Source organism: Pipistrellus hanaki, assembly GCF_964339955.1.
Source record: "Pipistrellus hanaki genome assembly, chromosome: 8".
NCBI classification, from domain to species: domain Eukaryota; kingdom Metazoa; phylum Chordata; class Mammalia; order Chiroptera; family Vespertilionidae; genus Pipistrellus; species Pipistrellus hanaki.
Window position 1 is genome coordinate 84,632,622 of NC_140510.1, and position 26,217 is coordinate 84,658,838.

A 26,217-nucleotide genomic window follows, 5' to 3' on the forward strand; every position below is an offset into this window, starting at 1 on the left:
GGAGGCGGAGGGGGGCGACGCCCCCGGCCCGGCCCGGCCCTCCCTCCCGGAGCCTGGAAGCGGGGAGCCGGGGCGGCGAGGGGCGGCGACACGGGCACAACCAGTGCCAGGGAGCCCGGGGCGGGGCGCGGGGCGGGCGGCGGGTCCCGGCTGGGGCGCGGGCCGGGGCTGGAAGGGGAGAGAGATAGGACGGGGCGCCGGCAGAGGCAGGAAGCAGATAAGGAGAGAGAATGAGGGGGGACAGGGGCGCGGGGGGCATGAGGGGGGGGCCTGGTCCAGGAAGGGGAGGCGGGCCCGGGGCGGGGCGCGGAGAGTGGGGCGCACGTGAGCCTCCCGGGTTGGCGATCAGTCCCCTCCCAAGTGCCCGCCCCCCGGGTCTCTGCCCCCTCACCAGCCCCGGGGCCACCCCCGCCTGGAAGAGCGAGGCCCGGCGGCGGGAGGACCTGGGCTCCAGGAGGCAGAGCACGCCCAGCGCGGGAAGGGCCACGGCCCCTGGGCAGCCCGCCTGGCCCCTTCCCGCAGACAGCACCGCGCCAGGGCCACGTCCCTCCCTTCAGGGCTGAGTAACGGGACTGGCAGGATGGGGAGCCCCTGGGGAGACGGAGGCAGGGGGAGGAGGAGGGAGACCGGTGATGGGGCCCCTGCCTTCCCCTCCCCACCTGCCTCTCACTCCCAGGGGCCGGGAAACACGGGCGGCGCATCCGAGGGGCAGCATCCCGGCCTCGTGGCGCCACCTGGTGGTGATGGGGAGGAAACACAACGCAAGCGGCCGGGATGGGAAGGGAAGGGAACTTGAACAGCAGTTGCTGCTCCCCACCCCGGCCTGAGTCCGTGTGTGGCCAGCTCATCGCCACCGGCTCAGCCATGCTGCCCTGCTGCCCTTGACCTTGCCTCTGCCACTTCTCCCCGTCGTCTTCTGCTCCTCCCCGCTCGGAGCAGGGTTTCCCCTCCAGAGTGCCGGCCTGGGCCTGAGTCACCGCCCAGGCGGCACACTCTGAGACCAGGGCGAGGACTAGAGCCACAAGTGGCAGGCTCAGGCTCTCTGTGCCTCCTCCAGCCAGGCCTTCCCGGGTGAGTACAGACAGACCCCGGGGTCCGGGGAGGCTGGAGGAGGGGAAGGGTGTCAGGGGGGAGAAGCTGGGGAATCAGGATGGGTACGAGGGACAGGACAAGATGCATTCAGGTGTTTGTGGATTTGTCACCAGTCTGGTCTGGGAGGGACCTCAGAGACCCTCAATGCGACCCCTTGGCCCACCTATGGGGAAACTGAGGCCCAAGAAAGGCGAGTGCCGTGCCCAAGGTCACGGTGAATTCCGGGGCCGCGATAGAGACCCATGTCCCTGACTCCCAGCTCAGTGTTCCCTGAATGCCACCCCCCACCCACCCTCCCTCCTTCCTCTCCTTTTCCCCACCCTGTCCGCTCCCCTGTGCCCCACTGCTTCTGCCCGTTCACCCACCCCCGAGTTCCAGCAACCAGGCACAGCCTGGGGGGCACGACCCCAATGCCAGTCTTTCCTACCCCGTGCCCCGGCTCTACTCCAGGCTCTCAGAATAAGCCCTCTGGCCCTCAGGGGCCGCAGTATTCACCGCTGAGCTCCAGGGCCCGCTGGGGGGAGGGGGGCACGCTGAGATTTAACGGGGAGAGAGCAGCAGGATTAAAACCAGGTGATCTACCCCCCACACTCCAGTCCCGGCTCCCAGGCCTCGCCTCACTTCCGCCTTCCTCTCCCCAAAGAACGCATATTTTCCGATATTTTCCACTCGGCTGGGGATCAGGAAAGGATGAGAATGTGTCTCAAGGACAATGACTCTCTGGAAAGGCTCCCTATGGGAAGAGGGGGACGGTCCCTCAGCCCAGCACCCACATGGCGTGAACACCAACAGGCCCCCTCGCATCAAGTCAGGGCTGGGGGCACACAGACCTGAGTTCAAATTCTAGTTTCAGCCGAAACCGGTGTGGCTCAGTGGATAGAGCGTCGGCCTGCAGACTGAAAGGTCCCAGGTTCGATTCCAGTCAAGGGCATGTACCTTAGTTGCGGGCACATCCCCAGTAGGGGGTGTGCAGGAGGCAGCTGATCGATGATTCTCTCTCATTGATGTTTCTAACTCTCTATCCCTCTCTCTTCCTCTCTATAAAAAAAATCAATAAAATATATATATATATATATTTTTTAAAGAATCTGTCTTTAAAAAAAATTCTAGTTTCACACTCAGAGCTTTGTGGCGTTGGGTAAAAGACTTACCCTCTCTGAGCCCCTTTTCGCCTTGTCTAAAATGGAGTTGATGACCTCCATTTGTGGGGGCTGAGTGAGACAAAGGTATCAGGCACCAGGAACTGCTCTATGAGTAGGGGCCACCCCATCACCTCCCCACACTGCCTACAAGAGGGAGCTGGGGTTTTCAGCTGCCTGTGAACTCACTGTGACCCTAGAGCCATCCCTTCCCTCCTCTAGGCTGATTCTTCCTTCCTGTGAGGAGAGGATCGGGCAGCCGAGCCCAGAGGCTCCTTCCGGGGTGAACGCCCAGAGCCATAGGCATCACATCATCTCAGACATTCATGGCAGGAGAGGGGGCCGCCCTCAAGGTCACCAGGGACCTGAAAGGTGAGAGGCTCCCTGGGGCTGAACTGAGGGAGAGAGGAGGGGGCTTGGGGGCCTCAGAGACCTCACTCCCTGATGTCTGACGCCCACCGTCCTCCTCACAGCTGCTGTCTCCGCCATTCTCCAGGGCTACGGGAGTGGGCATCGGGTCACAGACGCCAGCGCGGAGCTGCATGGACTCTGTGGCTGCCTGGAGCGGCTGCTGCAGGTGGGGCCCTGCCCTTTCCCACCCTGTCCTCCCCTCGGTCCCCTCCCTTCCTCTCTCTCCAGGCTCCGATAGTGAGGGCTTGCCCAGATCCTGAGGGAAGAGCCCCTTCCTCTGATCCCATGCACCACCTGGTCCCCCTCAGTCAGCAAGACCTTCCTGACATCTAACCTCACTCAAGGGGAGGGGCGGAAGAGGGGAGGGGAGGGGAGGGGAGGGGAGGGGAGGGAAGGGAGAGGGGAGGGGAGGGGAGGGGAGGGGAGGGGAGGGGAGGGGAGGGGAGGGGAGGGAAGGGAGAGGGGAGGGGAGGGGAGGGGAAGGGAGGGGAGGAGGGGAGGGGAGGGGAGGGGAAGGGAGGGGAGGAGGAGAGGGGAGGGGAGGGGAGGGGAGGGGAGGGGAGGGGAGGGGGGAGGGCTGCGGCAGGGTGCGGCTGGGGGCCACCACCCAGCTGAGGACTCCGGTTTCAGAGGCACAGATGTCCTAGAGTGGGCCTTCCTTGCGGCTGGTTGGAGCCCCAGTCATCACTCCCACTAGCGTTTACTGAGCCCCCACTGTGTGCCAGGCTAAGCCCTTACATGCCCACCTTGTGCAATTCTCACTCGGACCCCCTGAAGCGATTCATGACCTGCCCGTTCCCCACATTATACGTACACCCTTCCTACATACCTGAGTGTGTGTGTGTGTGTGTGTGTGTGTGTGTGTGGTGTGGGGGCGGGTTTGGGTGTGAGTGTGTGAGGTCTGTGTCTATGTGGTATGGATATGTGTGAGTCTCCTGCCAGTCTGCCCTCCATCTGCTGCCCTCTAGCCACACTGGCCTCCTTGATCTTCTGAAGCACACCAGGAATGGGCCCGCCGCAGGGCCTTTGCACCGTGTATTTCACCCTGGAATGCTCTTCCCCCACAAATGTAGATGGTGCGCCTTTTCATTTCCTTCTGATTTCCGCTTGAATGGTATCTCCTCTTTCTCTGACCACCTCATCTACATTTTTAACATACACACATCACACACACTACACATACCCACCACCACATACACACATGTGTGCACCCCCACCCAATTCCTATTCCATTTCTCTGCTTTGTTTTTTCTCCTCAGCAGTCAGTACTATCTAACAGTATATATCTTACTTTTTCAGTTTGTTCCTTTTCTGCCTCCCCTTCCAAGCTATAAGCCCCTGAGGTCAGTTTGTTCATGGCGGTGCCCCTTGGACCTAGACCAGGTCTGGCCCAGAGGGAGCGCTCGGTAAGTATGTCTGGAATGAGCGGAGGGGAACACTGACGGCTCAGAGAGGTCAAGCATTTTGCTCCCGGCCACACCGCCAGTAAGGGCAGCGCCGGGACCTGAGCCAGGTCTGTCTGCACAAGCCCCTGCCCTCTGCCCTGTGTCTGCTCAGCATGCTGGGTCACAGGCTGGGTCCTAGGAGGAAGCATTTCTAAGATTCCTTTCCCTCCTCTGGCTCCCAGTTTGACCAGAAGCAGCAGAAGAGCTTCCTGAGACCCCAGAAGGATTACTGGGACTTTCTCAGCACCGCCCTGAGGCAGCAGCGGGGGGACGCAGAGCCAGTCCTCTTTGTCCACTCCCAGGCCAAGGTACCCAGGCCCAGGGGCAGGCAGGCTGGCCCCAGCATGATGGGGCCCTGCCACCAGGCCCTGGGTGGAGATCACTTGGGGGCTAGGGGACCCGGCCTGGCAGAGGCCCTTTTCTTATCCATCCCAGCTCCTCCACCGACCACAGATACCCCTCTTTCCCGCCACCCCTCCCTCGCCGGTCCTCAGCTCTCGTTAGTGCTGTCCTCAGCACCCCTCCAGCCCCCCTTTCCTCCCATCGCCCCAAGTCCCATGACACCCTTTCTCCTCGACCACCCGTGCCCTCTCTGTGCTGGCTAACACCACCCGCTTTGTCCCCTGCGTGCCCTGCAGCTGAAGACCCCTCTGGGGAAGGGCCGTGCCTTCATCCGCTTCTGCCTTGCCCACGGACAGCTGGCCGAGTGCCTGCAGCTCTGCCTGCTGAGCCCAGAGCTCACCAGGTGGGCACGCTCCCGCTCGTACCCGAGCCCACGGCCCCTCCTTCAAGAAGCTTCCCGCTTCGTCCCCACAGGGTGGGTTAATGCCAAGTGAGAGAGATGGGGGGAAAGTCAAGGAAGAGAAAGCGGGTGGGAGGTTAGAAGCCCAGTGATGAATGACACTTCATCCTGGTCCTTAGGCCCTTCCCTCCCCAAGGGCCACGGCCCTGCCTGGGGGACTGTCCCATCACGGTATGCAGCCGAGGTGGGTTCTCTGAGGCTGGGGGTGGAGACAGCACCAGGGCCAAAGGCCACGGGTGCTGATCACTGTGGACGCAGGGAATGGTACGGCGCCCGGAGCCCCCTGGTGTGCCCTGAACTCCGGGAGGACATCCTGGATGCCCTCTACGCTCTCAACGGGGTGGCCTTCGACTTGGACCTGCAGCGGCCGGACCTGGACGGGGCCTGGCCCATGTTCTCAGAGTGAGTGGCTGCACGTGGAGGGAAGCTTCTTTCCACTCCTGCTGCCACAGCTGCCACCCATCCCGAGCAAGCCCCAAGCCCTCGGCCTCTAGCACCATCCATTTCTCCCCCCTTCTTGCTTTCTGAGCCCCTGAATCTCCACCTCCCCAGCCTTCAGGATAATCTAATGATGCCCCGTGATGCTGCATAGAATATACTCTACAGAGTTGTTGGGTGGCTGGGGTAGAGTGTTAGAGGGATGAATGGATGGTGGCTGAAAGGAGGGTGGGGATGCAGGGATGGATGAAGAGGGGGGTGCGTGCACGAGGGTGGGAGGGAAGGAAGGTGAAAGGTGGTGGGATGAATGGGTGGCTGGAAAGATAGGATATCCTGCATCCAAGAGCTAAGACCACTTCTGGAGAGAGGTCCAGGATTCCCCCTGCCCCTTTTCCTTTCAGGTCCCGCTGCTCTAATTCCAGTCGGACCCAGGGAAGACCCAGAAAAACCAAAGACTCCCCAAAGGAGGTGCTTCTGCCTGACCTTCACTCTGAGTTGCCACTTCATCTCTGCTGGGACCCCCCGCCCTGGGGTTGAGCAATAACTGAGCCCTGCACCAACTGGACAGACAGACCGAAAGGCCAATGTGTGGACAGGGGGGCTGGGGACCCATAGAAGCGAAAGCTCATATTCCTAAGCGGTGGGGATACCGGGGAGAGAAAGGGATGGCTGGCATCATCTGCAGAAGCCAGGGGGGCCCAGGGGAGGAGGAGGTGCTAGAGAGGGTGGCCAGAAGCTTATAGGAAACAGTCCAGGGAAACCACCTCTTCTGAATAATTTGCCAATGTCTCACTTCAGTTCAGAGAGCAGTTGAAGAAGAGCCAGATCACCTGGTTCAAATCCCAGCTCCAGCCCTTCAGCACATGACTTGCCATGCTCGCAGGGCGATGGTGAGGATGCCTTGAGACAGACCATGGGTAGCACAGAGCAAGGCTCCTGCCCCGTGCTCAGCAAGTGATAGTTGGCAGTTATCACCATTCCACGTGCTCTCCTTACACCCCCACCAGCTTCCAGGCACCAGGTCCAAACACTGTGAGGACTCAGTCTCTGACCTGAAGGACTTCCAGGTCTGTTCAGGGAGGCAGATCCCAAAGGAACACGCTACAACATGACACGTGAAGCATAGGGATGCAGGCGTCCACCGGGGAACGTGGGGTCCAGAGAAGGCTTCGTGGCACAGCTGACTCTTAGCAGACTGTTGGCCAATCTAAGTTTCATCACAGCCCTACAGGGCAGGTATGATCATTCCCATTTTGCAGACAAGAAAATATAAAGAAGTCAAGTTCGGAGGGAAAGATCAGAGGAGAGGCATGGGAAGAGCTTAGGGGAAACCAGAGTCATGCAGAAGGTAGAAATGAAGGAGGGAGAAGGGTGTGAGCTGGCGGTGAGGGAGGAAAGGAAACTGAGAAGAGAAGCACTGCTGCTCCCTGATCAGGCCAAAGCTGGGCTCTGGAATCAGATCGCCAGGGGTTAACGTTCCCATTCCTGACCCTCCCGCAGATCTGCGGACCAGAGGGAGGGCCTGGGAATCCATATATGTAGCAAGCCTGTTGCATCAGGGCTGTGGGTTTTCCCATGCACCAGCCTGGTGAATTGGTGCTGAGAAGGATGATGATGGGTTTGGGGCTTCTCTGCAGATCTCAGCTGTCAATGGAGGCCCCAAAGGAGTCCAGCCAGAGGAGGCACACACCAGCCAGGCCAGCTGTCTGCGGGATGCACCAGGGGAAGGCCGGTTGGCTGGACTCCTCACGTCCCAGCAACACGGGCATCTGCCTCCCTTTTTGGAAAAGAAGAAAGAAGATCCTGGAAGCCTCAGGGCCCCCCACAGCATGCGGGAACCAGAGAGGGAGAAGCTACAGCAAGACCAGGAGATGGGAGCCCCACGGTCAGGGACCTGCCTGGAACACTCAGCACCCAGCATCCCGGGGCTAAGGGAGAGGGCCAATCAGGCTCTGAAGGAGGTGGTAGGGACAGAGGGTGAGGGCCAAGGGGCTGTGCTGAGTACAGAGGGTCCAAGAACAACAGAGGGGACTCAAGAAAGGGAAGCAGAGTGGGGTCACCACCAGGGGTTGCTGGCCTCCAGCCCCAGAGGGACGAATGAGAGCTCCATCTCACGGAACAGGCAGGAGAACAAGGAGCCTAGCATTCTGGGGGAGCCCAGCATCCTTCGGGGCCTGGGAACAAAGGGAGGCTCCACCACAGAGAAGCCACAGGAGCACACAGGAGTGACCAGCGTGGCCAGGAAGGAAGAGCAAGCAGAGGTGGCCTTGCAAGATGTGGTCAAGGTGAGAGCAGTTGAGCCCTGTTCCTGTCTGTTGTCCCCAGTATAAAGTGGCCCATAGTCAGAGGTCTTCACTGGTAGCCTGGGGATCATTCCAGCCCACAGATCAATATTTATTAGCCCATACAGGTTTAGGATCATTGCTATTTGAGGATGTCTTTTGAAAGATACGCATTCTTTATTTCACCATAGTCCCCCCCCCCCCCCCTCTGCCCATTGCCTCATACCAGGCTCATTCTATTCCTCAGTGCTGTCACCTTGCCCCTAAAGACGTCTGCATTTGCGATACCTTTCCAACAGTTCTCCGCGGCAGTTGTTTTAGTCGGGTCTCACAGCTCTCATTCTCAGCAGGCTTTCTGCCAATATGCAAACCCTACTGCTGCAGACCGCACCTAGTTTCTCTCATTGTAGATGGTCTTCTGGAGGTCACCCAAGACTGTGTATAAGCCTTCCTTCAGCCTCCTCCTTAGCCAGAGTCTTCTGGTCCTTGAGCTTTGTAACTTCCACCCCTCAGTGAAGGAAGACATGGTGGCTCCGTGCTCACCCAGGGGCAGAGCCAGGCATCACAGTTCCCAGTGTTATCCCCAGTCCTTCCTTCCACCCACGGGTGGTCTCACATGGTCTGAAGTCTCATGGGGTCCTTTGTCAAGTCATTTTTGGGCTGGGGTCCATGACGCTCTTTTTCAGCTCCCTTTCCCTTTCTTCCTTCCTCCCCTCCCCCAGACCCTCAGGCACAGGCTGCAGAAGACCAAGGAGCAAGCCCTGCACCAGGAGCAGCTGCTGAAGGAGCAGGAGAGGGAGCTGAAGGCACTGCAGGAGCAGCTCAGCAGGTAACTTTGGCAACCACTAGCACACATGGGAGTGAAAGCCAGGAGGCCAGGGGGTCGGGCAGTGCTTCATGGCTCCTGCTGGTGTTCCTGGTCAATGAGCATCTTCTGAGTTCCTCCTCTGCACCAAGCCCTGTGAGGGCACAACTGTAGATGCTGAGGCATACAGGGCCTTGTTCCTGCTCTTAAAGACTCCCACTTTCCCCTCCTATCCCTTTCCCATCCCCTTGCCTTCCTCCTCCTTCACCGGCTTCGCTGTGTAGCGCCCAGGACAGATCTACACGTCCCTCCCTTCCCTTCCATACTCATCGTGGCCTCTCTCCACTGCCTCTTCAGGGCCACGGCTCTCTCTGTGCAATCCACTCTGCCTCCCTCCCCATATACGCCTTGTGTTCCTCTGTCTCTCATTTTCCTGTTCCTCATCGCACAGCCTCTCTTTCACACCCTGGGTAGTCAGAATCATAACTACCCGGCACTGTGCTTGGCACTGTCCTAGCTGCTTCCTCACAGCAGCCTATAAAGATAGGTTCTCTTTTATAGATGAGGAAACCAAGGCTCAGAAATACTATACAATTCACCCTCCTGCTATGTTAGCAGTTGCTCCTGGTACTAAAGAGTCCCCTGATTCAGGCCCAGAGTGAATACAGGGCTTTGCCCACCTAAGGGTTTCCTCTGGGGACTGAGCTGGCAGGCTCCAGCACCAGGCCGCTCCCTGCCGATTGCTGTCCTGCCACCCGTCATCCCACCCATCGTTGTCATTCAATGATGTGCTTGTGTCAGGCTTGTTCTATGTGCCAGGAGTCCTCTTGGGACAAAACAGACAGAATTTCCACCCTCACGGAGCTTACATTCTAGTGGGAGAGGCAGTCAGTAATATGATGAGCAAGTAAAATACATGGAATGTCAGGTTACGATAAATTCTAAAGGGGGAGGGGCTGAGTCCGGGGAGGGGAATGGGAAGAATCAGGGTGATAATAAATAAGGTAGCATGGTCCGGGAAGGCCTCCCTGGAAAGGTGAGGTCTGGGTAAAGGCCTGGAGGATGTGAGGCATGAGCCATTTGAACATCCCGGACAGAGGGAACAGCAAGAACAGAGGCCCTGAGGTGGGAATGAGCATAGCAGGCTCTAGGAACTTCAGGGGACCATCATGGCACCTGTGGGGTGAAGAACGAAGGGGAGGTCGGGAAAGGTCAGGCAGGTGATGGGCACCAAGTTAGGGAGATCCTCTCAAGCATCACAAAGGCCCTGGCTTTAATTCAGGGTGAAATGGGAGCCACTGAGAGTTCTGAGCAGGGAAGGGACAAGACATGGCTATTTTAATCTTAAAAAATATGTTTATTTGCTTTTTTAAACGACTCAATGGTTTTAATGTATTGAAAGTTCTGCATGGGTCACCACAATCAATTTTAGACCATTTTACCCCCCAAGGAAAGTCCTGTACCCGTTAGCAGTCACTCCTGCTTCTGCCTAACCACTCAGCTCCAGGCAACACTATTCTGCCTTCCGTCTATAAATGTGCCTACTCTGGACTGACCTGTGTTTTCAAGGGAAGCTAGTCTGTGGAGAATAAGTTCTAAAGGGGGAGGGGCTAAGTCAGGGTGAAAGCAGGGAGACCCATGAGGAAGCTGCCCCGCCGTACAGGGGAGGACGATGGCGCTGGGACTGCTGTGGTCCCAGGTCGGGTGTGGAAAATCTGCTGGGTTCTGGACCACGTGCAAGGTCAGGCTTCCCGAGAGATTGCATGTGAGGTCTGAGAGGAAGACAGAAGTCAGGAATTACTCCAAGTTTTCTGACCAGAAAGCTAGAATCACTAATGACCACCTGCTGTGCAGAATAAGTTTGTGGGGGACATTCAAGAGTTGAATGTGGAGCATGTTAAGTTTGAGACACCTGTTAGACACCCAAGTGGAGCCTCTGGGGAAGCAATTAAGTGTGCCATTCAGGAGAGAGGCATGGGCTCGGCGTCTATCGGAAGTCATTGAAATGGGGTGGTAACAGGAGCTCCTAAGGCATCAAACTGGTAACGGGTTATCTCAGCACCAAGGAACGCAAGTGATATGGGGTCCATGTGGTCAGCCAACAATATTTATTGTCCCTCTAATACGCCAGGAGCTAGGGTGGGGAGATAGCAGTGAACAGAACAGGCAATGTCTGCTCTCACTAGACCTGGGGAGACTGACAGTAGATCAACAAGTAGAAACACAGTGACAGGCAGTCATAGGCGCTGTGGAGAAAAATCAGTCCAGGAAAGGAGGAAAGGGGAGAGAGAGGCAGGACAGCCTTCTAGATTTAGGATCAAAAAAAACCTTTTCTGAGGAGATGACATTTAAGGAGAAACCCTAACCATGGGAAAACTGGACCAGGCAGATATCTGGGGAGGAATGCTCCAGGCTGGGGACCCGCAAAAGCGAACGCGCGGGAGAAGTGTGCTTGGGAGCAAGCTGGCTGTGTGGCTGGAGCAGAGGGGGTGCCCAAGCTGTAGGACGCTAGAGGAATCTTTAGCAAGGGGCTCTCATGGGCTGACTTAGGTTTTTAAAGGGTGGCTCTAGCTATACTGTGAAGAATAGACTGAGAGTAGGCGGGGGTGCAGAGCCCAGGCTAGACATATAGGAGGACAGCAGACCATCCCAACAGTAGGCCCCAGAGAAGACCATCCTGTAGTTCCTAGGAAAACACACTTGGGCCCTGGCTGATGTGGCTCAGTGGTTAGAGTGTATGCCTGTGTACCAAAGGGTCACAGATTTGATTCCCAGTCAAGAGCAGGTTTAATTCCTGCTCCTGGTCTGGGCACATGCAGAAAGCAACTAATCAATGTGTCTCTCTCACATCAACGTCTGTCTGTCTCTCTCTCATCCCCTCCCTCCACTCTCCCTTCTGCCCTCCCTTCCTCTCACTCTCTTTAGAAAACAATGGAAAAAAATATCCTTGGATGAGGATTAACAAAAAAGAAAGAAAGAAAATACACTTGGAACTGAGATAGGGGACTGCCCTGGGGTCAGTGGGCAAGTAAACTCTCTCAGAAAAATGAAATCAGCGGCTAAGAAATGAGGAAGTTGAAGACTAGAATATTCATGAAAAGTAAAAACAGGCCCTGATCCAATGCCCAAACACAAAAACACTCTTTCTGAAGGCTGCTGGGACAGGCTTTCTGCAGTTCCAGTGGCTCTCTGTTGTCGACTTGATGTCATGGCCCACCCAGTTTTCTTCCCTCGAGCAGGCTACATGCCAGCATTTTAAAAATTAACAATTCAATTCATTTTCAAGCCTCTCCCAAGCTTCTTCTTCCCCCAAACACACTCAGACCCAGGGTTGTGGGCACATAGCTCAGTAGTCTTGGGACACGCACCACCAGAGTGATGGAGTAAGGGGTGGGACCTTTGTGTTTTTAGTTCAGTATTTTTCTTGGAACCTTCCAGGAAGCCACTAAAGACAAAACAAAGAGGCAAGAAGAAAGCTAAGGAGGTTTCAAGCCCAAAGCAAAAACATAAATTTAAGAACGCCATATGCTTAATATTATATCTTATAATTTAAAAGACAATATAACATAATTTTTCAAAATATTTTAAATCCAAAAAAAAATCACCCCATAGTCTATATCACTTTCCTGCCTTCTCCAAGGACCAAAATTATTTTCAGCTGGACACAGCCTGCCCAGCCTGGGTTCCCAGATGCTCGCCTCCCCAAGAGAGCTACCATAATTGTGGATATTTTAAAATGGAAATATTTCTATTAAAAAAATAGCTCCAGAGTAAGTGAAAACTACACTGACAATCGAAGGATGAACTGGAAATACAACTCAAATTCAGAAAAAAACACTGAAAAATCAACTAAAGACTTGCTGGAGAGAACCCTGATAACCAAGGACAGAAAGTAGAGACTGGTAGGAAGGGCAAAGATGTGAAAGGGGTGTCTGGGCTCCCACAGACAGCAGTTGAAGGTCCGGTAGGTATATCTCAGTTGTGGTGGGTTCCCACTGAGAACTCTGGGATCTAAACCCAGAACTGGGCTCCAGAACTAAGGAAGCTGTGAAAAGCAACAGGGTTGCTGTCTGCCAGCCAGAGATAGCTGGAAATGCATCTTAAAAGAGACAACACACAAAATTCTGTGTGTAGCTACTCTCCTTGGGCTCTGTTAGAGAGAAGGCAGAGTGGACTGGAGCTGGGTGAGGAGAGTCCAGGGTTGGGGGCTTTGGGGTTGGTGCTCAGAGGGCAGCCACCCTGGTTTCCTCTGCTGAGTCATTCCCTCATGCTGCTGAGGACATCTTTCTCCTACAGACCTTTGCTATCCTGGTGGTTTTGGCCTGGGGGAAAGACAGTTGCCACACCCTGTTAGGAAAACTCTGGCCCTACCCCGTGGTACATAGCCCAAGGCCAATCAAGGCTGAAAACAATCAGACTGCAGATCTCCGGAGGCTTAGAGTCTTTGCCAGACTCCTTCTAGGCCCGGGGCTAGGAAAAGCAGACCCTGGGGCACATATTGGGAGAACCAAGCAGAGGATGCCGCGAGCTGTGGATTGCTGGCAGCCCCAAATAGGGCACTAAGGGCCAATCAGAAATAGCATCTGACATTGTCCTGCATTAGAGATTAGGAGTTATAGCAGATCTATCATTAATATATAGACACCTAATAAAACCCAAACAGGTAGCCAAAATGGAGAGACAAAAAAAAAAAAAACAATCCCTAATTGAAAAAACAAGAAAATTCTCCAGAAGAAAAGATAAATGAAATGGAGATAAGAAATTTATCTGATATAGAGTTCAGAATAATGTTAATAAAGATGTGCAACAGCATAATAACTATGAAAAAAAGAATAGTCAGAAATAAAGAATGACATAGCATTAATAAAGAGCACATTGGAGTGAATACATAGCAGATTAGGGAAAGCTGATGATCGAATCAGTGAATTAGAAGACAGAGTAGAAAAAAATTTAATCAAAGAACCAAAAAGAAAAAAGAAAAAGAAAAAACAATTAAAAAACAGGAAAACAGCATAAGGGAGCCTGTGGAGCAACATGAAACATAATAATATTCACATACTAGGTGTGCCAGAAGCAGAAGAAAGGGAGCAAGGGTCAAGAATATGTTTGATGGATGAAAACAGGAGAAATGAGAATGATGTCAATAACTTGGGAGGATAAAGTCAATGACAGCTAAGATAAATACAGAGGAAGGGACAGATATGGGGGAGATTGCTGTGCTGAGGTTGAGGCGTGTAATTTTGCTGGGTCTGTGGGAACGCTGGAGGAAGGTTAGACTGGCAGCTGGCATTTGAGGTCTGAGGCTTGGGACAGGTCCAGGATAAGAACGTTAGACCTGAACGTTATTAGCTTATCAGTGGTAGTTAATACTAAGGAAATTTCTGTACCAGTTGGTAGGGCGGGAGTTCTGTTGTGTGACTCCTGATTACACAGCTTAATGTTCACCTTAGTTTTGATGGGAACCTTCCTCAAGATCATGCAGAGTTCTGAAGACCAGTGAAACAGCACAAGACATCCAAAAGGTTCCCAGAAGGGAAGGCTCTCCCCAGCAGAGGTCGGCAGGGCCATCTCCCGCCCTGAGGAGCAGCCAGCCCAGCAGCTCTGCCATTCTCAGGGTGCTTCCCGGGCGAGGGGCCGTCAGAAACATCTGGATGGACCACCAGACCAGGCAAGCCTTGTTTCCTGGGAGAATCAGGAGGAGGACGATGATTACCAGATGCTCGTGCCAATCTTTTCCTCTTCCAATCTGAGCTCCCACCGACTGTGCAAAGATAGCACTTCCAGGCACCCTGCTGGCACCTGGGACAGATGGAGTCCACAGAGACCACCAGCTCTGACCACAGAGTGGTCAGGAGGGCCAGCAGTGCTGGCGAGAGCAACACGTGCCCTCCGGAAATAAGAATGCGGGACAAGGGTGGCTCTCAGTACAGTCCCCGAGGGGAACTGCAGAATTACCCTGAAACAGAAGGGCAGGACGGAAGGACACCCTTCAGGTCATCTACAGAGTTGACTATGGATGACATAGACCATGTACATGATAACACAAGTTCTGAGGACTTAAAACTCATGGTTGCTCCATTGGAAGAAGCTCAATCTATTGCACCCAAATCAGCCAGGGATTCTGTTCTACCCCAGAGCAGGCCTTCTTCAAAGGGCACACTGACCACGAGAAGAGCCCTCTGCACACAAAGAGAGGGGGGCCTCCGACAGGTCGGGAGGTGTCACACCAGAGCTTACATGAACCTGAGGTCGTGGAGGAGAAGAGCTATAACACCATCTGGGCTCCCAGATCCACCTTCACTGGACTTCAACTGCAGCAGCCTCATGCGCCCCAAGAGGAGCACTTTCCTGGGCCTGGAGGCCGACCTCACATGCTGCCACGGCCTGCGGCCCCTCGTGTCCCAGGACAGCCTCCAGCTCAGCAAGGACAAGATGCCCTACCACCAGCGACCCTCGGACAACAACTACTTGAGTTTGCTGTATAACTCCTTCAGTTGAAACTTGTCCATAGCGGATAAGTCTACATCTGATAAACTGTCAGAAGAGGCAGACGAAATCTGGAATGATCTAGAGAATTACATCAAGAAAAAGGAAGTCAAGGCTAGAGACCTTGCAGGGTTTTCTGTCAGCAAAGACAACGTGCCAGATAGGAGAGCATGTCCAAGCTGAGCCCGGACGTGGCCTGGCCCCTGTCATACCGCAAGACAGGACGGGCGGGGCCAGCCAGTCCAGCTGCCCACTAAGAGAAAACCTCCTGTCTAAGGAAGGCTGGTTTCTGAGTCTGAACCAGCTCTCTCTGGCCAGCTAAGTGCCTCCCATGGAAATTCCCTATGACTTGGCCAACAGCCGTCTGTCCCAGACAGACCTGGACAGCCCTGACCCTGGGGTGGATACCACAGATAAGAGCCAAGTTTTTATGATGGTGAGGCAGTACAGTCATAAGATCAAGAAGGCAAATCAGCTTTTAAAAGTGAAAAGTCCAGAGATGGAGTAGCCACCGGCCAGCCAACCACATAAGTCTGTGCACAGGGATCTGGCTGCCATCTTAGAAGACCAGAAACAAGGAGGGTACACCATCATTGCAAGGATTGCTGAGTATTCCCAACTGTATGACCAGATTGCATTCAAAGAGACTCCCTTTAAGACTCAGAAGGGCCGAAGCCGGTTTGGCTCAGTGGTAGAGCATAGGTCAGCGGATTGAAAGATCCCAGGTTCGATTCCAGTCAAGGGCATGTACATTGGTTGAGGGCACTTCCCCAGTAGGGGGTGTGCAAGAGGCAGATGGTCTATGTTTCTCTCTCATCAATGTTTCTAGCTCTCTATCTCTCTCCCTTCCTCTCTGTAAAAAATCAATAAAATATATTTTAAAAAAAACAAAAAACAAAAAAACCTCAGAAGGATGGCTGGGCCAGCCCTAAAGAATCCTCCAAACTCCGATCTACCTCATCTTCCCAGGCCCAACATGGTAGCGAGGATTGGCTATTATATTCAACCTATAGTAATGGAGAATTAGCAGATTTCTGTCATTGGCCAGGGAAAGACTTGAAGCTGAAATATCCTACTTTGGAGATCAACACAAAAATGTTCTAAGACAGTTGTCCACAGCTTGCTCCGTGCCTTCTCTGCAAACCTCCAACCATCTGCTGGGCTCCATGCAGAGACACAGTATGTGGTCAGTCAGCCCAACAAGGAGAACTGATGTCAAAGCCATCTTTGGGTCAGAAAGGAATCAGCACTAAATCTTATAAAGCATTATAATAGATCTTCATCTCCCTCCATCTTAATAAACAAGTCAGCGGACTCCATCAACTACCCTGATGAAATGGGAAGGATACAGATGTTGTCCTTACACAAAAGTTCAAGGTGTGGGAGTCACCAGGATTTGCTGCCAGGGATAGGTGACTTGCGTCAACAGGTTACTGGAAAACGCTCAGCTCTCACTCTCCAGGACTCACAGAACGTTCTGGCAGTAAATAGAAATGTATCCTTAAATGCCCAAATAGCTACACAGAACTATTTTCCCAACTTCAGAGAGACTGAAGGAGACGACGGTGACTATGTGGAAATAAAGTCAGAAGATGAATCAGAGTTCGAGCTATCTCACAATCGTAGAAAGGAATCTGACCCAAAGATTGTGGATGCGGGCTTTTCTGATAATATCGGCAGCAACAACACGTCTTCCTCTTTGAATAGTCTGTTCACTCCCAAGAAGCCAATGAGTGGCAAACTTAGGGCTTCACCCTATCTGATACTGCAGAATGATTCTGACAAGCTGAATGACTATCTTTGGAGGTGTCCATCTCCCAATCAGCAAAACATTGTCCAGAGTCTAAGGGGAAAATTCCAGTGTCTTAGTTCTAGCAGCTTTGCTTAAGGTTCTTAATAGCAGCTGCCCAAATTAACTTCTTCATATGCTCATGAATTACAGATCCTGAGGTGTGTTTTATATGTACCAGATTAAAACAATTTTGTGATTTTAAAATTTTAAGTATGGAAATGCCATTTGACCCAGGGATTCTACCTCTAGTGGAATATATCCTAAGAAACCAGAAACACCAATCAGGAAAAAAAAAATGTATGCATCTCTATGTTCATAGCAATACAATTTACAATAACTAAGGTCTGGAAATAGCCCAAGGGCCCATCAGTAGATGGTGAATGAAAAAGTTGTGGTACATTTACACCATGGAATACTATGTGGCGGTAAAAAAAGAAGGATCTCTTACCCTTTGGGACAGCATGGAGGGGCCCGGAGAGTATTATGCTAAGTAAAATAAGCCAGTCAGAGAAAGACAAGCATCACATGATCTCCCTCATATGTGGAATCCAGGGGACAAAATAAATTGATAAACAAAGTAGATCCAGAGGCATAGAAGCATAGGACAGACTGTGGAACCTCAGAGAGAAGTCAGGGGAGGGGGAGTGGGTGGGAAGAGATTAGAGAACTTGTATGCATCTATGCATACACCATGGACACAGACAATAGGATGGTGAAAGTCTGGGGCAGGAGGTGGGGGCACCTAGAAGGTGTCAATGGGGGGTGGGGGGGGGAGAAACTGTGTAATACTATCAACAATAAAGATTTAATTTTTTAAAAATTAATAAAATGAAAATATTTTTTAAAAGAGAACAAATAGAAATGTTGGCCTGACTCCTCTAAAGGAAGACACAGGACTAGACCCCGTTTTCATTTCTCTGAAGCTGGTGAGGAGTCAGCCTACATATCAGTCCACACAGTACTCAGTTTGGTGTGTGGTGTGGTGTTTGTGGAGTGTGGCATGGGTTATATTGAGAATGTGCATGGTGTTTTGTAAGTGTATGTGGTACTAGTATGTGTGGTGAGTACATGTGATAAGCATGGTGTTGTGTGTGTGTGTGTGTGTGTGTGTGTGTGTGTGTGTGTGTTGGGGGGGTGATTGTGTAGTGTGATGTGTGTATGTAGAGTGTGGGTGTGGGTGTGTATGTACAGTGTGGTGTGTGTGTGTGGTGTGAGTGTATGTGTGTCATGTGGTGTGTGTATGTATCGTGTGTAGTGTCTGTGGGGGTCGGGGAGAGGTGGACTTGAACTGTAGGGGGCACTCCCAGCTCCCCCAGGGCTCCCTGGCAGGCAGGGGCCCAGCCTTCATCAGTCGAAACTGAGCTTTTCTCCTCAGAACTCAGTCTCCCTGTGTGCCCAGGTGTCAGGAAGAGCGGGCCGGTCTGCAGGCAGCGCTGGAGCAGAGGCAGCAGGAGGCTGAAAGGAGGGGCGCCGTCTATGAGGAAGAGCTTGCAGGGCAGCGGGACCTGATCCGTGCCATGAAGAGGCGGGTGCTGGAACTGATTCAGTAAGTGTGGGTCAGTGGGCAGGGGTGCAAAAGGGGAAATGGCATGGGATATAGAGGCTGGGGAATGAAAATTTTGCTCCACTAACAACTACCAAGCAGGATTCTGGGCCTTTTGTATATATCAACTCATTTCCCTTTTTTTTAGCAACGCCCTGCTATTATTACCATTTTACAAACTGAGGGTCAGAGAGGCTGACTTGGCCACCAAGGACACACAGCATATAAATTGCATCGAGTCCTCTGACTCTACGACATGTCCTCCACCCCAACCCAGCCCACATATACACATACATACTTACTAAAGTTAGGGGAAGGAAAGGAACCCATGGGCTGAAAAGGAATTGGGAGTAGGGGCAGGTTAACCAAGAGGTAATCACATGTCCTACACCAGCCTGCCTCCTGGACTTCCTCAGACCACTGGGCCTATGGGCCTGTCCTGGGTCAGCTGACCTCGGTTCTAAATGCTGAGCTCACCAGACTCAGTTCCCAGCAGCTAAGCTCCCTGAGGGATGGAGATGTGTAGCGCCTGCTCTCAGGTTCCATTAGAACTGGAACCCTGTGAGATCATCTACTACTAAGTCCTCTTACACAAGTGATATTAAAGGTGAGATTAACCTGAAAGAACAAACAAAAAATGTAAGGAGTGATCTCCTCCAAGGAACTGTCAACTGGGCGGAAGGGGTATATAAAAACTTAGCTATGTATCTCACAAAATAATTCAAGTTCTCTGACAATAAAAGGTAACTATAGAGCGAGACATAAGATTGTTAAAGAAAAATAGAAGATTTCATGGTAGAAGAAAATATGTACTCCCAAAGTGTTAGGTGTAGGATTAAAACTTAGTGCTGAGCATCTTTTTTTTTTTTTTTTTTTTTTTTTTTTTTCAAATCAATCTTTATTGTTCATATTATTACAAAGGTTCCTCATTTCTTCCCCCCTCTACCAGGTTCCCACCCCACCCTCCGCCCCCTCCCCATCCCCCATTGTCCTCATCCATAGGTGCACAGTTTATGTTCAGTCTCTTCCTCCCTCCCTTTCCCCAATAGTAAATCCCTTTTCAGATAGTAAATCTGTTACTTAGCATTATCTCATATCAATAATACCTCCACATGCCTAATGATACACTTCACACAAAAGACATTTCCAAATAGGTCAACCAGCCTCATCCAGGCCCCACCCAAGGCACTTACAGATCAACACCCCAGCGCTATACTAACTCAACACATCCAGATCTAAGCCTTCATCACTTGATTCAGCAGACCCTCAAGTTCCCGCAAAAGTTTCCAGCCATGTCTGAGAGGCAGCCGTGGGCAGGTACAGGCGAGGAGCGAGCTGTTTCGGGCCTGGCTGCTCCGGGCCTGGCCTCTGTTGCTCTGGTTCGTTCCACAACCAGCTGCTCCGGGTCTGGTCACTGCCGCTCCCGACCTAGTTGCTCTGGACTTGGCTGTTGCTGCTACAGGCCTGGCCGCACCCGACCCGGCTGCTCTGGGACCGGTTGCTCCGGTCCCGGCCGCTCCGGGCCTGGCCGCTCCCAGCCTGACAGCCGCTGCTCCGGGCCTGGCCGCTCCCAGCCTGGCAGCCGCTGCTCCTGGCCTGGCCGCACCAGACCCGGCTGCTCCGGGCCTGGCCGCTCCCAGCCTGGCAGCCGCTGCTCCTGGCCTGGCCGCACCAGACCCGGCTGCTCCGGGCCTGGCCGCTCCCAGCCTGGCAGCCGCTGCTCCTGGCCTGGCCGCACCAGACCCGGCTGCTCCGGGCCTGGCCGCTCCCAGCCTGGCAGCCGCTGCTCCTGGCCTGGCCGCACCAGACCCGGCTGCTCCGGGCCTGGCCGCTCCCAGTGCTGAGCATCTTGACAGCAGAATAAAAAAAGGGAAACAGAAAATTTCCTAAAATTTACTGTCTGTTCAGAGGAAATATACCAGTTCGTGAGAAGAGACAAATGTTTTTCCTAAGTGCTAAGGATTTGTCCCAAGATCCCAAACCATATAATACTAGAGGCCTGGTATATGAATTCATGCACGGATGGGGTCCAGCTGGCCCCGCCCCCTTGGTCAAACTCCTGGTCAAATGCCCAGGTCTAGGGAATAATTTGCAAATTATCCTTTTATTATATAGGATAATGTCCCTATTTTGGGATATATTACCCTAAGTAAAAAGTGGGGGGGAGCCAAGGAGGTTGACTTCTGCATCAAGATGCTAGACCGACCACACATCATGTATTCTACATCCTCAGATCTCACTAAAATGATTGTAAAAGAATAAAACTAACAACAGAGAGGAAGGTGGAGAAGCCAACCAGAGATGAGAGATTCCAGCTAATTTCCAGAAGCCAAAAAATAAAAATAAAAAATGGATGGAGAAGCCCAGTTAGAACTTCAGGGTCCAGAGACACCAGACACACATATGGCAGAAGTGGGATGTGCTGAAATCAGGGAAATTAATGAAGAAGTGGATAGAAAGACCAATGTATACCCCCTGCGTTCTGCCTGCCTCCCCCAACTGCACAACACCCAACAGTTGAGGAGCTTATCTGCCTAGCAAATAATTCAAAGGTCCTTATCTGGAGGAAGTTAGATAGCCCGAATAGAAGAGCAGTGTGTTCTGGCTTTTGAGAGACCCACGTGGCAGGTACCTCCCAGCCCAGTGCCTCCTAAAGGGAAGCCTGAGTCAACTACCCTGGCGCTCTGCTGGGAGCCAGCAGCTTCAATGCCTCTTAAATGGGAAATGGCAACCAGGTTTCTGTAAGCATTTGAGTCAGTCTAGAAGATCAAGGGAGAGAGACAAAGATAAACAAAGAAAGCTCCATCTCCCGTGAAACAAGAGTCTGTAAAAAGCGACCACCCAAAGATGAGAAACATTCTTGGAAATTAAAATATCACTGAGATTTTTCTAAATTCACTAGGATTGGAAGGGAAAGATGAGTCAATCTCTCAGAAAGTAGAATAAAAAGAATAGAGAGATGGGACACATGAGAGAAATATTTAGAGACATAAAGAATCAATCTAGAAGTTCCAATACCTTCTCCAACTAAAAGGAATTTCATAGAGAGAGAGAGAGAGAGAGAGACAGAGAGAGAGAGAGAGAGAGAGAGAGAGAGAGAGAGAGAGAGAGAAGAGAAGAGAAGAGAAGAGAAGAGAAGAGAAGAGAAGAGAAGAGAAGAGAAGAGAAGAGAAGAGAAGAGAAGATTATTAGATAAAAATATGAGAGACTTTCTCAGTTCTAATGGACATAGATCATAAAGATTTCATTGAGTGACCAGAACAATGAATGAAAAGGGGGGTGGGCACATCTAGATACATACTGTGAAATTTCTAGGAAGACTATCCTAAAAGACAGTCCACTTATGAAAGAAGTAGAACATAACAACTTTTAAGAATCAATGGTGCAATACTTTTAAGTTCTGAAAAAAAGCTGAATTTTGCCCTAGAATTCTGTGTCCAGCTCAACTATGGATTAAGTAGGGGAGGAGATAGAGGAAAAGACATTTTCAGACAGAGAGTTCACAGAAAAGTCACCTCCCACACAGTCTTTCTTACGAAGATAATTCAGGATGTGTCCCAGAAAAACAAGGAAGCAAGCCAAGAAAGGAGAAGATGTGGAATTCAGGAGTCAATAGCTCTAAGCCAGGAGAGAACAAAAGGGAATTCCCGACATGACTAGTGGGCAGCAAGGCCAGGAGGCAGTCATTTCAGGCTGTAGCACAAGTATTGCAGGCCCAGGAGAAAGGTCTCAGGGAAGAAAGAGAATCAGAAAAATACCTGATGTGAAGAAATGGGGTGGGCAAGAATAATTAGGCTGTTTTGGCCAGGATGGCTCAGTGGTTGAGCATCGACCTATGAAGCCAGGAGAGCACAGTTCAATTCCTGGTCAGGGCACATGACCAGGTTTGTGGGCTAGATCCCCAGTGTGGGTCATGCAGGAGGCAGACAGTCTGTGATTCTCTATCACTGATGTTTCTATATCCTTCTCCTTCCCCCTTCCTCTCTGAAATCAATAAAAATATTTTTTTAATAATAATAATTAGGCTGTGTTAAGGCAAGTTATGCAAGGAACAAAGAATGGCAATTAGACACAGTTCAATATACAGATGATGTCTCATAGAATTGTTCACTTGAAGCTTATATAATTGATTAACCAATATCACCTTAATGAATATAATTTTGAAAATTAAAATAAAACTCTGTAAAAGAAAGGCAATTAGAAAGTCCTAGAAAAACAACAAATTCCCAAGAAGGGAAATATTTTTTTAATATATTTTATTGATTTTTTTACAGAGAAGAAGGGAGAGAGATAGAGAGTTAGAAACATTGGATGAGAGAGAAACATGGATCAGTTGCCTACTACACACCCCCTACTGTGGATGTGCCCACAACCAAGGTACATGCCCTTGACCAGAATCAAACCTGGGACCCTTCAGTCCGCAGGCCAACACTCTATCCCTTAAACCTAACTGGTTAGGGCAAGAAGGGAAATATTATAGAACATAGCTCTGCTTGAAGCAATATGCTTACATATTGTTTAATAATATAAATACTAGTCACTGATTTTTTCATCTGAAAGCAAAGCACAAAGAATGATTATAATTATACAACAAACATAAATGTTACCACCTAAACAATATTAAATATAGAACAGAATCCAATACAACTTTCAATGAAGATGGAAGTATTCTATTTGTCCTGTCCAATATGGTAGCCACTAGTCACATATAGTGATTGAGTGCTTCAAATGTGAATGGTGTGACTGAGGAACTCAAGTTTTCATTTTATTCATTTTTAATTAACTCACATATAAATTTACAAAGCCACAGATGGCTAGTGACTATCCTACTGGACATTGCAGGAATAGATGACAAGTGAGGAGGTGGGAGGAAAAAGGGATGCTGCCATTGTATTACAGAATGGCAGTCCTGAGATGCTACCTATAGTTAATATATAGAATGAGTGAGAAATAAATGTGTAGAATATTCTGTAGAAGTCCAGTAGTAACCAATAGAGGAATCAAAAATAGGGATATAACTACATGGGAGGAAGGATGAGGAAAGATGAGGAAATGATCATAAGCTGTCCACTGACCTCAAGGTAGACATTCTCTCTTGAAAGAACAAGAAGGAGGGATATGAGCATGTTTCTTAAATATGAAAGTACTATCAGGAAAAAAGCTAAAAGATGTAAGTGCTTTGCCACAAAGAATGGGAAAGTGGCTATTGTCTGTGTTGTTCAATTTTTATATCATGGCATGTATCGTTCTGATAAAAATTTAAAACAACCCACCTTCTTTCTTTCTTTATTTCTTTCTTTTTTTCTTAGTTTTTTATTGATTTCAGAGAGGAAGGAAGAGGGATAGAGAGATAAAAATATAAATGATAAGAGAGAATCATTGATTGGCTGCCTCCTACATACACACACCACACACACCCCAACCCTAGGGATCAAGTTGTAACTCGGGAATGTGCCCTAACTGGGAATAGAACCATGACCTCCTGGTTCATAGGTCAACACTCAACCACCAAGCCACACCAACCAGGCAAAACAACCCATCTTCTTAACACATCCTTTAAAAAAAAAAAAAAAAGAACAATGAAGATAGAGTTTGTTTATTGTGTTTGTGTTTTTTGGTGTGTGTTTTTCAGGGGGGGAGGGGGAGAAGGCATAAACATCTCTAACTCCAAAGCAGTTTGTACCAAGTGCTAAATAAAAAATCATAGGCATTATCTGGAGCAAGAAACTCCGGGGCCCTCTACCATCAGGGAGCATCCTCAGAGGAGGCAAGCTGTGAACAGGTTCTTCAATAGTGGGTTAAGGTTATGATGGGCCACGAGGAACTGTCACCATCCATCTAGTCTTCCCAGAAAGACTGGAGTCTCACTCTTATGTGTGTGAGTCTCTCTCCCCCTCTCACCATCGCTATGTCTCTTTTTCTCTATCTCTCTCTATATTTGTCTCTCCCTCTTGGTGTCTCGGCCCCTGTCTGTCTCTCTCCCACTGCATTTGTCTCTATACTTCTCCCTGTGTCTCTGTCTCCCTCTCCTACTCCCTGACTCCCTTTCTCTCTGAGTGACTGTCTCCTTCTGCCTCTCTTTGTCTCCTCCCCATTTCTATGTCTGTCTTTCCTCCCTACTGTTTCTCCATCTCTTTTTGTCTCTGTCTATCTGTGCATTTCCAACTCTGTATCTTCCTTTGTGTCCTCTGTCTCTCTCTCTCTCTCTCTCTCTCTCTCTCTCTCTCTCTCTCTCTCTCTCTTTCTCCTCTCTCTCCCCTCCCCTCCATCTACCCATCAGAGAGAAGGACAACCTGTGGCAGAAGGTTCAGCAACTCTCTTCCGTGGCCCCTGGATGCTGTGTCAGCTGTAGCAAGCTCTTTGGCCGGCTGTCTCGGCGGTACCCATGCAGGTAATGGGTGGGGCAGCCCAGTGTCCACCAGCCCACAGTCCCCTGCCCACTTCGGGGAAGGGAGGGACACAGGAACTGGGCATCTATGAAAGGCTGCTTAAAGCTGGCCACTCATATTACCCAGAACTTAGCGGAGACATGACTAGAACAGTAGAAAAATGTCAGAGAGGAAGGGCGTCTGATAGATGGGATGGTGCAACCTTTCTGAGAACAGACTGGTTAATGGGCTTCTGCTCTGGGAAGCGGCTCCCCTGGCCTCCCTCTGGGACACAGCGGCAGGACAAGCAGCAGGAGGGAGGGAAGCAGCCATCGGAGAACCCGCTATTTGGAATTAGAGGACCTAGAGGAGTGGGGCATCGGGTCACCCTTTGAGAAAGGGGCGGCCTCCTGGACAGAGCCAGGGCTGTTCTGCTAGGAAATGAGAGACAGGCAGTTGGACTTGAAGGTACTCAAACCCCCTGACCCCTTTCCCTATACATACCCATGTGCTCCCCACTCTTTCCACCTTTGCTCCCAGGCTGTGTGGAGGCCTGGTTTGCCACGCCTGCTCTCTGGACTATAAGAAGCAAGAGCGCCGCTGCCCACCCTGTGCCCAGAAAGGAGAAGCCCAGGTTGTCTAACCAAAATCCGTCCCAACCTCCCCTCAGCACTTTCAGAACCTATGATCTGACCAGTACTACCTTCCAGAACTTGGTGACTTAGGCAGGTGGCACTCGAGGAGCCAGACTGTGGTGTGGAGAGTGGAAAGAGCCAGGGTGACAGTCAGGAGGCGGCTCAAGCCCTGCAACTCCCACTGATGAGCTGGGCAGGTCAGCTCTCTGAACTCTCCGGTAATGTGAGGATGTCAGGAGTCATCCACTCCAACGTCCCTTTGGCTTCAGAAAATCCTTGACTAAGAATAAGATCCAATGGCCTTGCCGAAACCAGTTTGGCTCCGTGGATAGAGCATCAGCCTGAGGACTGAGGGGTCCCGAATTCAATTCCAGTCAAGGGCACATACTTCGGTTGTGGGCACATCCCCAGTGGGAGGTGTGCAGGAGGCGGCTGATCAATGTTTCTAACTCTCTATCTTTCTCCCTTCCACTCTGTAAAAAAAAAAATCAATAAAATATAATAATAATAAAAAAAAAAAAAACACCCAACGGCCTTCACTTTCTCCTCCACACTCTCTTCTCACCCAGACCGCCCTTCACCACACGGCACTGTCTCAGGGTCTCCAGGAGCATTCTGTCTGGATTCTGCTTCAGGTTCCGTTTTTGTCCTGCTTTGTTTTTAACATCTTTCCTGGGGCACTACTAACATATAACACACTTCACATAAATTTTAATACAAATGAGTTTTTACTTTACTTTATACCCATGAAGTCACCACCATATTGAAAATAATGAATGCGTCCATTAGTGCCAAAGTTTCCTCCTGCCCTTTGGAATCTCTCTATCCCTCTCCATTAACCCCACTCCCAGATAGCCACTCACCTGCCTTCACTAAAGACCACTTTGCATTTTCTAGAATTTTATATAAATAGAATCATATGGTCTGCCTTCTTTCGCTCAGCATAATTATTTTGAGATTCATACACATTGCTGTTCAT

The 26,217-nt window shown here is 51.0% G+C and overlaps 1 protein-coding gene and 2 pseudogenes across 4 annotated transcripts; all 3 read left to right on the forward strand.

Moving 5' to 3' along the window:
• Nucleotides 1-230: 230 nt before the first annotated feature.
• Nucleotides 231-25,833, forward strand: RUFY4 (RUN and FYVE domain containing 4). Of its 2 annotated transcripts, XM_084892508.1 has the most exons (12): nt 231-1,071; nt 2,454-2,603; nt 2,705-2,808; nt 4,270-4,395; nt 4,726-4,832; nt 5,148-5,291; nt 5,729-5,795; nt 6,965-7,612; nt 8,332-8,438; nt 18,092-18,238; nt 24,516-24,626; nt 25,144-25,832. In XM_084892508.1, the coding sequence occupies exons 2-12, from the start codon at nt 2,558-2,560 to the stop codon at nt 25,244-25,246; spliced, it is 1,710 nt and encodes a 569-aa protein (XP_084748634.1). In that variant the 5' UTR covers nt 231-1,071; nt 2,454-2,557; the 3' UTR covers nt 25,247-25,832. The 2 variants fall into 2 exon arrangements, with proteins under 2 accessions (XP_084748634.1, XP_084748635.1); XM_084892509.1 differs by lacking the exon at nt 231-1,071 and having other exon boundaries at nt 2,530-2,603; nt 25,144-25,833.
• On the forward strand, nt 13,880-15,149 carry LOC311626732 (pleckstrin homology domain-containing family G member 1-like; annotated as a pseudogene). Its single transcript has one exon. The product of its transcript is annotated as a pleckstrin homology domain-containing family G member 1-like (transcript).
• LOC311626901 (pleckstrin homology domain-containing family G member 1-like) lies at nt 15,232-16,849 on the forward strand (annotated as a pseudogene). Its single transcript has 2 exons — nt 15,232-15,336; nt 15,870-16,849. The product of its transcript is annotated as a pleckstrin homology domain-containing family G member 1-like (transcript).
• Nucleotides 25,834-26,217: the final 384 nt, after the last annotated feature.